Source organism: Artibeus jamaicensis, unplaced genomic scaffold (assembly GCF_021234435.1).
Source record: "Artibeus jamaicensis isolate MK-2021 breed Jamaican fruit bat unplaced genomic scaffold, CSHL_Jam_final contig_477, whole genome shotgun sequence".
NCBI lineage: Eukaryota > Metazoa > Chordata > Mammalia > Chiroptera > Phyllostomidae > Artibeus > Artibeus jamaicensis.
This window is the reverse complement of record NW_026521854.1, coordinates 2,361,545-2,377,788: the sequence shown is the minus strand read 5'-3', so window position 1 is coordinate 2,377,788 and position 16,244 is coordinate 2,361,545. Positions and strand designations below refer to the sequence as shown.

The window sequence follows — 16,244 nt, the reverse complement described above, 5'->3', positions numbered from 1 at the left end:
GTTCCTTTTCTGAGGTGTGTACCCAGAAGAAAACCAGGAGGGAGTATCATACTGTACTACAGATTCTCAGCTCCAAGAAATGCCTCCCAAATCACCAACAAAAAGGCAGTACCAACCAAAAGACTAGATCCTCCCTGGTCCAATAATCTTTATTTATTTGCCTCCTGTTTGATTCTGTGGGATTCTTTCACTGTCAATCTCTCCCCGGCTGCATCTCTGGATGGTGTTCTTTCTCTCATTGACAACCAGTTCCCAGTGCGTGAACTAACTGCTCCTTTCCGGATGAGGCTAAGATCTGGACGCCCCCTGCTGGTGAACGCTAGCACAAACAATCTTCGCCCATCCCTGGAGTCTGGACAGTTTTCTTCACACCTCTGGGCTTCAGTTTCCTCATATGTAGTTTGGAGAGCTGAGACCTAACTCAAAAAAGTTTTTGTTAGAATTAGTGACACTATATATCATGCACTTCAAATGGTATCAGGCGTGTATACCATTATACACATTATATCAGGGTGGGGGGTTGCGCTTTCCCAATATCTCAGAACTTATAACACAGAAATTACACAATGTGAAATACGGGTTCAAAGCAGGAATGCCCTTACCTGCCTCCAGATCATCATATATACACACATTTATCAAGATATTGAAGCTGTCATCTCATGATGGCTTATTGGGCTATAGCAATATGTCAAAAATGCACTACTCTCAAGGGCGGGGAAGAAAAGGGAAACCATAGGTATGGTAAAGGAATCTTTGCACCAGGAGGCAGTGAGAACTTCCACCTGCGGGTGCCATTGTTTCAGGACAAAGCTTCCAGGTTGTGCAACACCTTCAGTAAATACTTCCTGAAGTAGAGACTGAGCCTGGGAGTTTCATTCTGTCTCACTTGACAGGTGGCAGCAGAAGACCAAGCAGTGCTCGTCTGTTTGAGTGAGACGGACAGACGCCGCGCTCCTGGGGTTGCCCAGGATGTTGCAAGGCCTTCTGCTGGTGGCCGCTTGCTTCCTGTCTTCAGCCCCAGGTAGGTGTCTAGTTCTTTTTAGATTCTATGAAACACAGCAGTGAGCCGCTTGCTTTTCATCTTCTCCAAATATATTTGTTTAACAAATTTTAGTAACTAGTTGGGCAGGTTTTAATCTGCTGTGTTTTTCCTTTTCAGGGTGGGGATGGGCATTGACTGATATAAACACTCAATACAAGAGGCAAAGAGATGTCCTTAATCAATATTTCCATATATGATCTGAGAATATGGAAATCAAATGGTAGATTTCATTCAGCATAATTTAAATAATGAATATGAATCTTGAGCTGAAAAGTGAAATTCATCCAAACTCACCTCGTCACTTTTCGAGTGGTAGAGTCCGTGGATTTGATTCCATTGCTGTGTGGAAGGCTTTGGAGGGCATTTGCTATTATTATCCAGACCAGTTGGCTGGCCCTGTACTTTTGAATTCACACTTTCATATTTAGTTTTTCCATTTCTGGTGATAATAAGTATGACTAATTCAGAAATAAAGACTTGACCAATTTTATTTTCTAAAGCACTTTGTTATTACTTGATCAAAGTAATCCAGGTCAATGTCTGTTATATTAATCTTGTCAACAACTTTTCTTAACAACTAATAAACATAAAAATAACTATCTAATCCAAACCAAAACAGCAGATTTCTTTTTATTTTCATCTAGTTTTGCTAGTCCAAACTAATCTAGTATGTGAGTTCTGTGGGAGAGAGGAAGCAGGTATTAACGACAAATTAGTAGAAACACATTGTGTTACAGCCGGAATTTGTATATTCCCTGGATGGCAGTTAGTTGTGTTTGTTCCACAGGCTTCAGAATAATTAGACTGTGTAGCAAGGGAGCATTGGCGGTAAGGATGGATGAGCCAAATGGTATCAAGGTCTGCTGCATCTCTAACTGCCGGGTAATTTATTATATCTCAAACCGCCCTGGCTCGGGAACCTTCCTGAGTTCAGAAAAAAGAAGGGCCATTAAGGGAAAGTTGGTCTGTCTTCTTTAGAAAATGTACTATGTCGCAAGAGTTTGGGAAGAGCTAGAAATCATTCATTTCAAATTGAAGCAAGTGAGAGGTTGCCAGAGACTTTAAAAAATATATTCTGGTTTATGTTATTTATTGATTTATTTTGCTTGTTATTTGGAAATGCTCCACCCTCAAAGAGTTGAAAATAAATTTCTTCACTAATTTATGTATTTCAACTCCACATTTGAGAGTCAGTTGGTAATTTCAGATTCTATGAAACATTAGAATTTATATACTGACTAGAAGCATGGAGATCAGCGTGTCTATCAAAGAAAACCTGTGTTAGCTGGATTGGCCCGTTCTTACTGCTTCTGAATAGGAATGCGTGTGTGTTATTATAGCTTTGTGCTTTTATAGAAAGAATCAGTTGGGTGGGTATTATTGTATGACCTGAGGGCAGCTTAGATAATATTTTCTATCAGAATGTGTATTATGGGTGAAAACAATAGTTCTCATACAGTATTTTTAAAAGGGTTATTCTGTTCCCAACATTGGTGACTGTATGGCTTTGGGAGCTCCGTATTAAGGGGACTAATTGCGCTGACTGGACCCAGTCCACCAGCCAGCCAGCATGGGCGCCTCGTGGTGCAGGGCTTGTTGGTATCGCAGAGTTACAGGAGACTGTAGAGAACTGTGTTGATACTGTTAGTTAATTTCTTGCAGGAGTAAATTTCTTACCTCAACATATTATTTTGAAATAATTGTGATAATTACAAAAATTTTCACTTAGTGGGAAGACAATAATTGAATAAATGTGTTTCTTGGGCTTTTGAAACTCAGCTATGACAATTGTTTATAACTAGTGTTATTTTATTTTATCCAAAATTAACTGTATAGAAATAAAAGATGGCTGGTGATTATCTCTGTAACAGCAAGTGCCTGAGGGAACTTGTGATGTTCCAGAGATGTGACTATGTGATGAGACTTATTTTATCATGAGAGATTAGAACTGTGTCCAAATGATCATTATCTCTTTGAAGATATTATAGGGGATTATGTATTCATTGGCATAACATCATAGACTACTTGAACTGGCCAGAGAACATTTAATGTGCCCTCTCTTTTCAAATAATTAAAAACCCCAACTAAACCCAAAGTTAAGGTGTTCTAATGTTGCTGCTATGGCTTTAAATGTTTTTGAGATGTCAGGCCACTGATTGGAAAGCTGTCCTCAATATAACACCCCATTTTTGATCCAATGGGTTTTTAGACAATTTAATCACTTTTAAAAAAATCTCAAAGTGAGATATAAATGGTTCTGAGTAATCAAATGAAATAAAGCTATCCTAAAATGATAAAAGAAAATTGACTTCACTAGGAATTTTGAAAACTTCTGCTTTAGTTTGTAAAGAAAGAATTTTTAATAAATATTTATTTTTTGGAGCCTATTGGGATAATTGTACAGTCATCCAAGGAAACTAACAAAAATACTCAATTCTACTTGTTAAAGGGTCCACCGTAGTAGCATAAATTTCTTCTGCCATAGAAAGTAGGTTTGAGTGCTGCAGCGAGCCAGGCCACCCTTAGAAAACCTTCTAGTCTACACAGGGTGTCCGTCAGTCTTTGGACTTGTACCTGGTTCCAGCTGCATCTGCAATTTCCTGGGCCCGTAGCCTCTTCAGCAGCCAGAGAGCAGGTCCCCTGACATTTCCTCTGGCTCCACTCTGCACAGAGCAGGTGCTAGACCATGCGTCCGCTTTAGAAAAATAACTTCTGGATACAATGTTGAGATGAGAATCCAAGTGGCAGATAGAAGGTTGGATGAGATAACTCTTCAATTCTCTTTTGATATAATAGCAGGCTCAGAAATTTCCTTCCTGACCAGTGATAGTGTTCTAATGGTCTGCTTCTCAAATTTTTAAAAATATGTTTTACATATTATATGCAGCTTTGTCTGTACTGCAAAAAGCCAACCCATTCTGTGGAGCTGGTAGTGGAGCCTTTGCTCTGTTAGTGTAAAGCACTGCTATTGGAAAACTCAAGGAAAATATATTAGAATCTGACACTGTGTAGTTTTGAGAGTGCTTCCACTCAACTACTCTGCCACTGGCTTTTTGTAGAGGGCTCATTTGCATCCTGCCATCTCTGCTGGCTTCTCTCTACACTGCCTGCTCCATCCCTCTGCAGGGGATCCAAGACAGCAAAGAGAAGTGGGAAAATGCAGAGGAAATATTTCCAGTAGGACCACCCTGGCTGGTGTGGCTCAGTGGATTGAGTGCTGGCCTGTGAACTGAAAGGTCCCTGGTTCAACTCCTGGGCATAAGCCAGGGTTGCAGGCCAGGTCCCTACCTGATGGATGTTTCTATCATACACTGAACTTCCTCTCCCTCTCTTTCTCCCTCCCTTCCCCTCTTTCCAAAAGCAAATAAATAAAATTTAAAAAAATAAATGTTTTCAGTGGGGGAACATTTGAAGCTATTGGTTAAAGTAAAGATTTGCAAGGAGGAGCGGGCCTCTGAGTTGAGGACCTCTTTGGTACCCGGGCTTCAGCCACGAGAGGACTCCCTGTGCGTGGCTCCCTTCCTCAGAAGCGCACAGGGAGGGGGGGCCATTTGCAGCCAGCCTGCCACGGTTCTGCTCAGCTGAAGCTTCTCTCTTACTTCTTTTTCTTTTTCTTTTTTTTTTTTCAGTAACTGCTCTAAAGGATCTCCCTGGAGAAAAGAAGTATGAAGTGGTTTATCCCAGAAGACTTCATCAACTCCGTGAAAGAGAGGCCAAGGAGCCAGAACAGCAGGTGCAGCTATTTGTTTAGCAGAAATGAAAAGAACTTGAAAAACTATATTTAACATATCAATACAGATACACATATATACACACATTTATGTCTATTTTTGACCTATAATATGTTTATTAACATTCAAAAATGCAACCTTACTTTGCAGATTAAGGTTCTGACAAACTGTCTAAGGTCATAAAGAGAGTAAAATTTAACATTCTTATGGTAATATATAATCTATTCTGTGTATTCCCAAAGAAATTTGATGCAATTTATTAGTCATATATCTATAGACACACAGGCAGACAAAACCATGAACATTAAAACTGAAGTAGAAATAAAATGTTGTAAATGAATGTGTGCATATATGCACATTCAATTAAGATTACGTACTATAATTAAACATGACATTTACCTTTGTCTTTTTTTAAAAGGCAGGCAGCTATTCAAGTTTGTATAAATCTTACTACTTAATGAAATGACACATTCTCAGTCAACAGAGGAAAGAGGAAAGCTACAACAATGATTCATTCAACAAGGAATTTCTGATTACCTACACCTGGAACTCTTCTGCAAGGAGCCAGGAAAATCCAATCAAATGAGACCTAAATAATATCTTGCATCCATCTACTGTAAGATGCAACTCACCAGACAATGTCCCACACCGTTCTTCACTGAAAATTGGGAGAACAATTTGAATACATGTCCAGTGTTTTTCATCAGTTATATAGTGAGTTCTTCACAACTGTAAAAATACATTTAAGCTCTGGAACAGTTTATTTGGATGAAAAACCATAAAGTAATAACTACTTTAACTACAATAACTGTCACATACTGGATGATCAATCAATTTGTGAAATGAAGAGATGGATGCCGTTGATACAGTAGGCTTGATATTTATTGAAAATACCTGTTTATCTAGTCTACTATTCTGAGAACTGGCTGTATGAGACATAGGTGAAAGTGTAAGGGATCTGAGGGCTTGTTTGTGTCCATGTCTTAGCTTTGTTCATTCTCCCTGGGTAAATTTAGGTACATACGGACTTCAAATTCTTTGTCTGAAAATTGAGCTACTAATAGTCCTGTTTATCTTTCATGGCAAAGCAAGGATGCTGTAATTATTCTCTGTTCAGGAAGATGCTATGATGCTAACCTATGTAACCCAGTCATGTTCCACTTCAAGGTGCTTTGTGCTTAATGCTATGGCTTGTTAAGCCATTTTTGTTGTCTTTCTGCTTCTCAACATAATCCCCTTTTTAGTCCTAGGTATTCTTAAGGCCTTTTATTATGATACCCTTGCATAACTGTAGGCCCTTTCTTTTGGAGTTCTCGCTACTTCAAATGCTCTCTCTGCGGGTGAAGCTCAGGTTGTCCTTCATTTCTTGGGGATAGATAGATCCCTTTTCTGAAGGCCTGCTTTCACACAGTCAGAGTAATACCATTTGGTCTTGATGTTTTTTTAATGTTGATTTTATTATAGGGGTGGAGTGTGTGTGTGTGTGTGTGTGTGTGTATAATTTTCTCTTCTGGGCTTGAAATGCTGAGGGCAATAAACGAGTGTTTCCCATGTCTTCACCGTGCCTTTGTCCCCCTTCAACCCTCATCTCTCAGTCCCTGTCCTGTACATTTAGCAAACAAAATCACAGGATACCTGCTTAAATTTGAATGCCAAATAAACAAGTTATGTTTTGCACTATTATTATTCTCAAATATTGTACCCAACATGCTAAAATTGCAAATGTGTTCACTGTTTATCTGACATTCTAGTTTAACTGGTGACCTGGATCTTGCCCAGCAATCATACCATGTGGCTTCTGTTATCTCCTTGTGAATATGCAGAACTACACTAGAGACATCTCTCTCTGATTCCAGCTCTTGTCCCATCTGCATAGAGAAGACCCCATGCTGCCGCACATCTGATGTTTCAGCCCTGCCCTGTCAGGGCCACTGAGTTCTGCATATCACACTCGTCTGCCAAACCTAAGCCTAGTGGTGTTCTTACCTGCCACACAGCAGGCATATGCTTCCCCCTGACGTAGAATGCTCTCTTTTTGCTCAGGTACAGAGCACGACTTATAACAACACTGTCTTACAGGTATAAGCCGAGGTCTTGGAAGTTATTTTTGTGGTTTCTTTATTGAGACTATTGTTATACTAGAAAGCTCCAGAATTTATAATGCATGTGATAAAGAGGATCTCTGTATCTCAGCGGTGCGGCCTCACTCTCCATCTAGATTAATCAGGTTTCAAGGCCTCCTGGGCCCTTGTACTTGTCATTACACAGCTGTGCCCTGCCCTGGACTGGAGACCCAGGCACCAGTGTCACCTGTTCATGATGCCACAGTCATGGCTCCATTTTTCTAACTTCAACACAACTGGCCATGACTTACAATTTGTTTTGGAATGAAACAATCTTCTGACAAACTTTATGGAAGGCCCACTAAACACCAGGATAGAACTTTGAATGTTTTATTCATGATTGCACATTATATTCTTGATTTGTATTTAAATGCATGGCACAGGGAAACTAAACAAGGATTTGAGTAAACGAGCAAATGGATAAGCAGAGAAATGGACAAACGAATGAAGGAGTGTAACTGGAGTGCATTTCCCATAGAGCTACATAAACACGTACTCAAAAAATAATTAATCAAGTTCCCTGATGTTGGGAACTTACCTTCCAAAGGTAGTCACTGTTCTTTCTAGAATTCAGCCTCTACTTCACACACTTCCTTGGAGGCCAAAATCATCTTGCTTTTGGCTCATGCCATAAACTAGAGTGTGGCAGCATGATGCTGCCCCTTTTTAGGAACAATGGCAGGCTACCAGGGTTTGTGGAGGTCTTGGATTCTCTGTATGTTATGGCAAGACTTGGATTAAGATCTTCCCTGGGGGTTTCCTTTGCTATTCCCTGTGTGCCTGGGGGCAGCATCCTGACTTTACAGATCTGCTCCCATTCAGGACCATGGCCTTCCTAGTCCACTCCTTTAACCTTGCCCAAGGCATTGCCTTCTGGGGAAAATTTGCATATATTTACATCTTTGACCAGCTAAACTAACGCAATAAACTCCACCTCATTTCCTTCTAGTGGATGTTCTACAAACCAAGGAGCATTTCTCCTCTCCTAACCCCTAGTTCAGAACCCAGATAGAAAATAGGCTGGACACACTTCTTATTGAGCAGGCATTGCTCTTCACCTTGGATCATACTTGAAGTACAGTCATGCCCTCCCCCGGGGCACCCTGCTTCAGAGAAACTCTGGTTTTCTTCACTGCTGTTTCTTCTCATCTATAATCTCTATTCTAGTGTTAGCCAAACCTTCCACTCCAAAATCGATGGCTATTTTCTAAATCAGGCTCCAGGTAATATTTTTAGGTGATGATCTACTAAAACTCCATTGCTAATAGAAATAGATATCTGGAAGGCTTTTTTGGCTAGGAGTTCATATCTTGTATCCCCCCAGTATTTTTATTCTATCTAGTTTTTCTTAAACCTGAATAATAAGTGATTATAGTGATTCCCTGTGAATTTTGTTTTTCACCCTTACAGTTTATTTTGGAGCTGCTGTTATTCATGAAAATGAAGTAATTTATAGTAGCCTGAGTCCATCTAGGCCCACGCTGTAGGATATTTATGGTCGTGGACTTTTGACCCCAGTGAGGACACCAATAATTGATCATTAAAAGGAAATAGGAATAAACATAGCTGACCTTGGAGATGGCAAACCTCTGTGTGGTACCCCTGACCTGATGAGTCTAATGCACTAGTAAGTGTCCCTTGATAAGCTCGCATACTGTTCTGGCCAGGAGAGGGATGAGAAGAAAAGCTGGGCCTCAGGTGCAGCCTAGGGATTGTTTTTGGTCGTGTTGTCTGCCGTATGTAGATATCTTTAACAATGACCTGGCACTTCCCAGTGAATGTTTAGATGTTGGGTGTAATCAGGCTAATAACCTAGTTTTATGGAACAAAGTCAAGACTAGGTACCCAATAAGATCTTCTGCGTAGTCTTCTATAGCTCCTTCTATATATAAGAGGTCTGTCTGGAAAAAGTCCAGCCATTGTTAATTTAACGAGAATGGTTTGTGCGACATTGATGCAACCTGGCAGCTAATGAGAGGGGACTGGAACACACATGCATGAACAATGACAACTTCACTGTGCTAGTCAGTGTGGGTGGCAGACGCCATTGAATGAGCATATGTACTATGTGGTTTTTGCATTCAGAATGACTAACTAGATTCAAAATTTGAATCTGCATTCAAAATTTGCATTAAGCTTGAACATTCCTCCATGAAAACTATTCAGATGATTCAGAAGGCTTTCAGGGATGATGCAATGAGTGAAGCTCAAATAAAAGTGTGGTTTACAAATGTTTCAAACATGGTTGAGAGTCTATTGAAAGTAATACATGTTATGGAAGGTCTGCAATGAGCAGAACACTTGAGAATGTTGAATATGAATGGGCTGCAATCAACAGAGATCGGTGACTGACAGTGCGAGAACTAGAAGCTGACCTGGAGATTTTGAAAACTACTGTGTTCAAAATTTTGACTCATAATCTTGGCATGAACATATGGTGGCAAAATTTGTTCTGCAGCTTCTGCTACCAGAGCAGAAGGAACATCATACTGAAGTCGCTGATGACTTGATTCGAACTGCTACCAATGAACCAGATTTCCTCAAGAAGATCATAACTAGAGATGAATCATGGGTCTATGGCAATGATCTGGAAACAAAGGCCCAGTCATCCCAATGGATGGCGCCTGGTTCTCCACACCTGAAGAAGGTGCTGCAAAGTTGCAGCAAGATCAAGACCATGTTAACTCTGTTTTTTGACTGGGAAGGTGCCCCCCCCCGCCCCACTTTGAAGGGGACTGAGGCATAATTATCCTATGTAAAATGTTTCTTGTATCTTGTATTGCCTTCAATAAATGTCACTATTTTTCACAGTAAATGGCTGGCTACCTTCTGGACAGAAGTCATATAAATCTAAACTTAAACCAGTTCTTCTATTTGACATGGTTTACTTGAGGTGATGTTTTTTTCTTTATTCCTGATGACTTCTTCCTGCCTTAAGGTATATATTCCTGTTATTTTGCCCATATTCTGACTCCCATTGAGCCTGAAGAAGATCTCACACTAAAAATCACCAGGGAGAGCCTCAGAGGTCTTTGGGTCTATGTGTATACTATTCCTTCTTCTCAAATACCTTCCCCACCCGGCTTCACCTGGCTAACTCCTGTCTCAGCTTGTACATTCCTTCCCCAGGAAAGCCTTTCCTTCCTTTAGGATGTTAGACACCCTACATTGCTTCCATCTTTATATTATTCATCATACAATGTAACATATTTATTGTCTGTCTTTTTATATGATAATATGCTTTATGGAAGCAGATCTCATTTTTTGTTACTTCAAGTTAAATTTCCAGAACCAAACCATATCTTGCAAATAACTAGCACCCAAATAGTATTTGTAAAATGCATAGATGGATAAATGAATGGATAGATGGGTAGATGGATGGATATACAGGTCTCAGAGATAATTTATCTATTTAGTTTGATTTGTTAAAAGAGGCAGCAGCAGACATTTAGCATTAAACAGATTACTGTTAAAGAAAAAACAGTCATTGCTTGCTAGTGATTAAACAGATAGGACTAGCAAAATGAATATTTGTGTGTGTTTTTAATTACCAGCAAATGTTTGTGCATTTTTGCAGGAAAAATTTGAAACTGAACTGAAATATGAAATGACAGTTAATGGAAAAATAGCAGTGCTTTATTTGAAAAAATCCAAGTAAGTGTCTTTACTTCTGATATAACCCTCACCAACAGCAAGTCAGCAAGTGGGAAGTGTGGTAGGGAGTCTGCTGTTTCTTATGGCTCACAGAAACCTCGTAGACCTCAGTTAGCCAGCTTTGGCTCTCAACTGGCCCAATAATATTTCTTCCTACTGAAGTTGTAGAAACACACTGGGTAAAACAACAGTTTACAAGTATTTTGATACTTCTAATAATAAAATGATGAATGAGGTACAAGTAGACACGCATATTATCAAACTCTATAAACTAGCTATAGATTTTTAACTGTTCCCCTACATTATTCCATTTTATTATTCTAGCACTGAAAGATTAGATTTTAAAACAACTTATAAGCATTTTCATTGGGAAAAAATACAAAGACATATAAATTAAATAAACTCCAGGGCCAAAGAAGCAGTCCGTGGTAAAGCCAGGGCCGGGCTGTCTCGACTCCAACGCCAATGCCCCTTCCGCCCAGCTGCCCGCTGACCCGGCAGTCTCTCTCGCATGTTACACTGGGATCTCACTTTGTCACACCCTTCATCCTGTTCATCAAAAGTCTACATTCCTTTTCAAGTTTCACGGCCTTAATTCTCACCCAGATATGTATCATCCTCTATCTACGCTATTTCAAAAATAGCTTTTCCTAACTTGTGCTTTCAAGCTCCTTGAGTCCCTTAGTTGTTCTATATAGGACAGCAAGATAGACAAACATACTGTCACCTCCTGCAAAAAATCACAACTGATTGGATTCAAAAATTGTGTGGTGTAATGGAAGTAATACAGACTTGGGGTTAAGGCAGACCTAAATATAATGTTATGCCACTTGTATTATTTAATCTCATTTGAAAAATAAGTAGAATAATATTTACCTTGCAGGATGGTTGAAAAGATTATATTAAATGACTCCTGTAACAGGTCTAACCCAGTGAGCAGAATAGGTACAGCATTTAATACATATAAGTGACTTCCTTTTCTCTTTGCCCTACATCTTTTAAAAGTATATTCAGGCTCCTATTTTCTGGAGGGAGACTGAAAGAATTTTAAGAAGCTTGGCAGAATGATGGAAGGGCCCTAACTACCCAATGCAAGTTGATTTTCAATAAACTTGAAGAGTCACTGGTAACTAAAGGGGCTAGGTGGAAACACAATGATCTTAAACTGGTGAGGAGCATTGCTCTTTTCAGACTATTTATTTTACCCACTTTCCCCTTCTCGATTTCTTTTCCTCCTCAAATCTCTCCTCAGACCAGCATGCGCAGTCTGGTGGTGAGCAAGCAGATACTGTCCCATACCACTCATGAAGGTTCCTGCCCCTGTCGCTCTCTCCATTTTAAGCAACCCTTTTGTGCTGGAACTTGTTCTCAGACGTTTGGAGGAGTTTAGGAGTTAAAACTTGACTGCTCACCAGTGAAAGCACTTCCTTTGATCACCGAACTTTGCAATCGGCATGAGTAATCCTGACTTTTGCTTTTTCTCCAGGGACTTCCTTGCACCGGGCTACGTGGAAACACACTATAATTCCTCTGGAAAGGAGGTCACCACCAGCCCACAGATCATGGTAAAATACAGTGTCCCAAACAGTGTTAATTGGGATTTGACCCACACATCCAAATGCAATGTCATTGCCAAACAAATAGGACAAGAGAAGCAGCATTTATGGCATTAGTACTTTATTTAGTAGTCATTTCTTAATCAACCCTCTGTCATTTGGAGAGTTAGACAAAAACAAAGTCACTCCTTGACAACCATGGTAACCCTTTCCAGCCTCAAAGTTGTCCCTATAGGAGAGTGGACAGAAGGAGCTTCTTATTTTCATTAGAAGTTGGAAGAATCACATACCACTGGTGTTCCTAGTTAATGCCTGTCACCTCTCTAGATCATGTAATCTCTCAAACTCAAGATCATTTTCTCAATGGCAGAATTGTAAAATTCCGTATTTTCCTTAAACAATTCCCACTCTTCATTTTTATTTCAGAGAAGATGACTCAGCGTGACATAACACAAAGTTATTTTAACATTGCCTCCTTTTCAGAAGTCTGTTTTCTATTGAAAAGCCTTCACACAGTCTCATCCATAAAATTCTGCAGTCACACATGGGTGTACATGGGCTAATACCTCATCTCTCCCAAAGTAGAAGGGTTTACCTGACAGAAGAACATACACATGAAAAAGGGTTTTGCTCCAAATGGAGGCAGGGGATGCAGCACTAACCCACTTTGTTGAAACTCTTGGGATAAATAAGGAAATATTAACAGAATCTGAATAACACACTCATTGGAAATAGCTAACAGTTGTTAGAAAAAAATTAATGAGCAATCAGTTGAGGGAAAGAAAAAACTTCAGCCCCAATGCCTGGTGTTTGGGGCGCTCAGGTGAAACGGTGCATAAACATCCGTCTGTAGGTTGGTTTCCTCCAGACTCTTCACTCTGTTGTCCTTTCTCTGCAGCACCACATTCACACCAACATTTAGTTAACACTTCGTAGACATTTGAGATCATCCACTAAATAGTAAAGATTTTAACCATAAAAAACTTTAAAAATGCTTTCAATATCCCTGAGTTGACTGCTATTCAGCATAAAAATGATTAAAAAACATTATAGATCCTATTTCAAGATTTTAAGTTTAAGTGTAGCGTGGGTCTAAAACACATGTGCACTCTCCCTTATAAGCCCCCTTTTCTCTTTTCTTGAGGATGACTGTTATTACCAAGGGCACATCATTAATGCCAACTTTTCTGAAGCTAGCATCAGCACGTGTCGGGGGCTCAGGTAAGACTTCATGATGGCTTGTGTGTGTCTTTGATGGTGTGTGTATGTGTGTGTTTAATAAAACTAAAGAATATCAAATATACTTAGTCACACCTAGATGAATGTGAATTCTAAGGGCTAAAAGTTTTGAGGTTTGAAGAAAACATGGCTCCTGTTGATAGTAGTTTATAAACGACATACCACAACTGCTTTCTGAGTTGGCTTTTGTTTAATTGTTTGCTTGTTTTCAAAATAGAGGCTTTGAGTCTCTGTTTTAAAGTCAGAACTTTTGGAATGACAGCTCTTCTGCACCTTCTCTCTTCCCTCCACAGTCTCCAGGTTGACCTACCCATGCCTGTTAGAGCCATTTTTCCTCTGTGTTAAGGGCTCCCTGGGTGTCCACCAACAGTAGGATATACAGACTTCTGATGCTCAGACTTGATTATCTCATTTTCCCTTTCATATCTCCATATTTTGTCCATATCTGAATATCTCAATGAAATCTCAATCAAGCTAATGATTTTCTCCAAAATCTGGTATCTTTCCAGTGTTCCTTATCTTAGTGAATTGTATAATCAACCCAACCACTGGCCCAATCCAGAAACCTAAGTTCTTGATGACTTATTGCCCATCAGCTACCCATTTTCAATCCATTATCAAGCCTTATTGTTTATATGTTCAAATATTTTCTGAGATTATTCACTGAGATTATTCTGAGATTATTCACATTCTCTCTCTACTGCTACATCCTATTCAAATGAATGTGATCTTTATGCAGACATTGTAATAAACCACCTTATTTATCTCTCCACACCCCCTCTGATCTGTTCTGTTAATTCTATGTATACTTAATCCAGTTGCCTGTCATTTGTTCTTTTGCTCTTTCTTCTTAGAAATTACCTGCTCTAATTACATATATTACATAGCTGTCATATGATTATATACTTGTGATTCAAATGTGATTGTTTAATCTACATCTGTCTTTATTATTTGAGTATAAGCTCTAAGAGAGGAGAAACCATGACTCTTTTTCCTGTCTGCCTTTAGTCTAATGCTTAATGAATGATGTGTGGTTGTTAAATTTTGGTTGAATGAAACTTAGCTTGGGGCATCAGCAGAAATAATTAAGATGAAATTGGTATTTTCCATTTATTATGTGCTTTCTCTATTATATCCTTCCTTTTTTATAACCATCCTATTGTAGGTATTGCTATTCTTATTTTATGGATGGAAAAACTGAAGCTATGTGAGTTTAAGTAATTTCCCATGGTATCACCACTAATAAGTGATAGAGCCAGAGTTTTAATTCTCATTTATAAGACCCCCAAATCTCTATCATGTTCAGTACACCTTGAGTGCAGACCAGGCAAGGGAATTGGAAGAGCACTGGACCAAGAGTCAGGAAATTTCATCCTAGTGCAAGCTCTGACGTAGGTTAGCTGTAAGATTACAGTAGTCACTTGTTCCCAAAAGGCTCCATTTCCTCATGGAGAAAATAGTTTAGCTCTTCTCTATGGGGATCTTCAGCTGTAATGCTGCACTGCCCTCGGCTGCCATGAGCTTGGAATGTTTTTGCTATGTTAACTTTCTGGAGTCTCTCAAATACAGCACTCAGATGCAGGAATAATTCCTCAAGAAGCCTGTCTTCTCATGTTTTTCAGGGGCTACTTCAGTCAGGGAGATGAAATGTACTTCATTGAACCTTTAAGCCCCACAAACCGGGATGAACAGGAACATGCACTCTTCAAGCATGATCCCAAAGCAAAGAAGACTAATGCCACCTGTGGGATGGTTGACTTGCCATGGGCACATGTGGCCCTACCTGCCACCAGTCTGGTTGTATGCATACCTTTCTCTTTTATTTGGAATGGTCTCATGCATCCTGTCCTGTCTGTCCTGAGTTCCAGTGTTAGCAACTGCACTTTACTGAAATTTTGTAGTCATTGTTCAAACTAGTCGGTTAGGGAAGACATTAAAACCTTGTTGTACATTGATTGCTTTATTTAGTACATATTTATGAGTCAGCTACTGTGAACAATGATGTGCTAGTGCTAAAAAAGGAGTGTAAGGCTTGTCCTCTAGAGCAGGCAACTTTCACTATACTGCAACATACAATGGCGTCAAGTATTATTATTATTTGATATAAAATATCCTACAGTCTTTATGAATGAACTCATTCAACAAATCTTTCTTTTAGTACTGCCATAAGTGCTGGGATGTAGCAGCAAACCAAATAAATACAGGGTCTTACAGGATCTGTCCACAGGAACTTAGAATGTGCTTTCATTTATGGAATTCAGCTTCCAGTCACAGAAGAGTCATCTCTTATAAAAGTTTGTAAACATTTCTCTATAAATAAATGTCTATAAACAGTGGACAGAATTGGTTTGAATAAAATAAAATTGTTGTTGGGTTCAACTGGCTGGGTGTTTAAATGCTACCAGCCAGAAGAACCGCTCTTCGCTATATGAGTGTTGACCTTCATCTCTGTCTCACTTCTTTGCTAACCTTGTGCAAATAAGCATGTGCAAATAACCATGCTTCCATGACATTGTTTTGTTTGTTTGTTTATTTGTTTGTTTGGTTTGTGGTTTCCTCCTGTCTCACTGGTGCTGTGCCTTCTCAGTTCTCCACTGGGTGACCATAACTATTAGAGGTTCCTGGTACAACTCAGTCCTGGGTCAGTCCCATTCTTTGCTTTATCTACACATTTCTTCCCGGTAATCTTATCCTTCTATGTCTTATTTAAACAGGAGCTCTGCACTAATCACTATCAAATATATACCTCCAGCCTTGGACTCTCCTTTGAAGGCCTGAATGTTAATAATTAACTGTCTACTTCATGCATCCATTGGAATGTTTAATATCACAAACCTAATGTGGTCAAAATAGAACTATTGATTTCCAAACCCCCAACAAAACCTGCTTCTCCCTCGTT

General features: G+C 39.4%; 1 protein-coding gene across 4 annotated transcripts in view; it reads left to right on the top strand.

Annotated features, from left to right (window-relative positions):
• The first annotated feature begins 903 nt into the window (after positions 1-903).
• ADAM28 (ADAM metallopeptidase domain 28) overlaps positions 904-16,244 on the top strand; it is a 54,191-nt gene continuing 38,850 nt past the window's right edge. For all 4 annotated transcript variants that reach the window (XM_037152834.2, XM_053668032.1, XM_053668031.1 and 1 more), the window contains exons 1-6: positions 904-1,021; positions 4,672-4,775; positions 10,474-10,550; positions 12,037-12,115; positions 13,251-13,327; positions 14,968-15,145. In XM_037152834.2, coding sequence (XP_037008729.2) covers positions 970-1,021; positions 4,672-4,775; positions 10,474-10,550; positions 12,037-12,115; positions 13,251-13,327; positions 14,968-15,145 — 567 coding nt within the window. In that variant the 5' untranslated portion in view covers positions 904-969. The remainder of the gene's footprint in view (positions 1,022-4,671; positions 4,776-10,473; positions 10,551-12,036; positions 12,116-13,250; positions 13,328-14,967; positions 15,146-16,244) is intronic.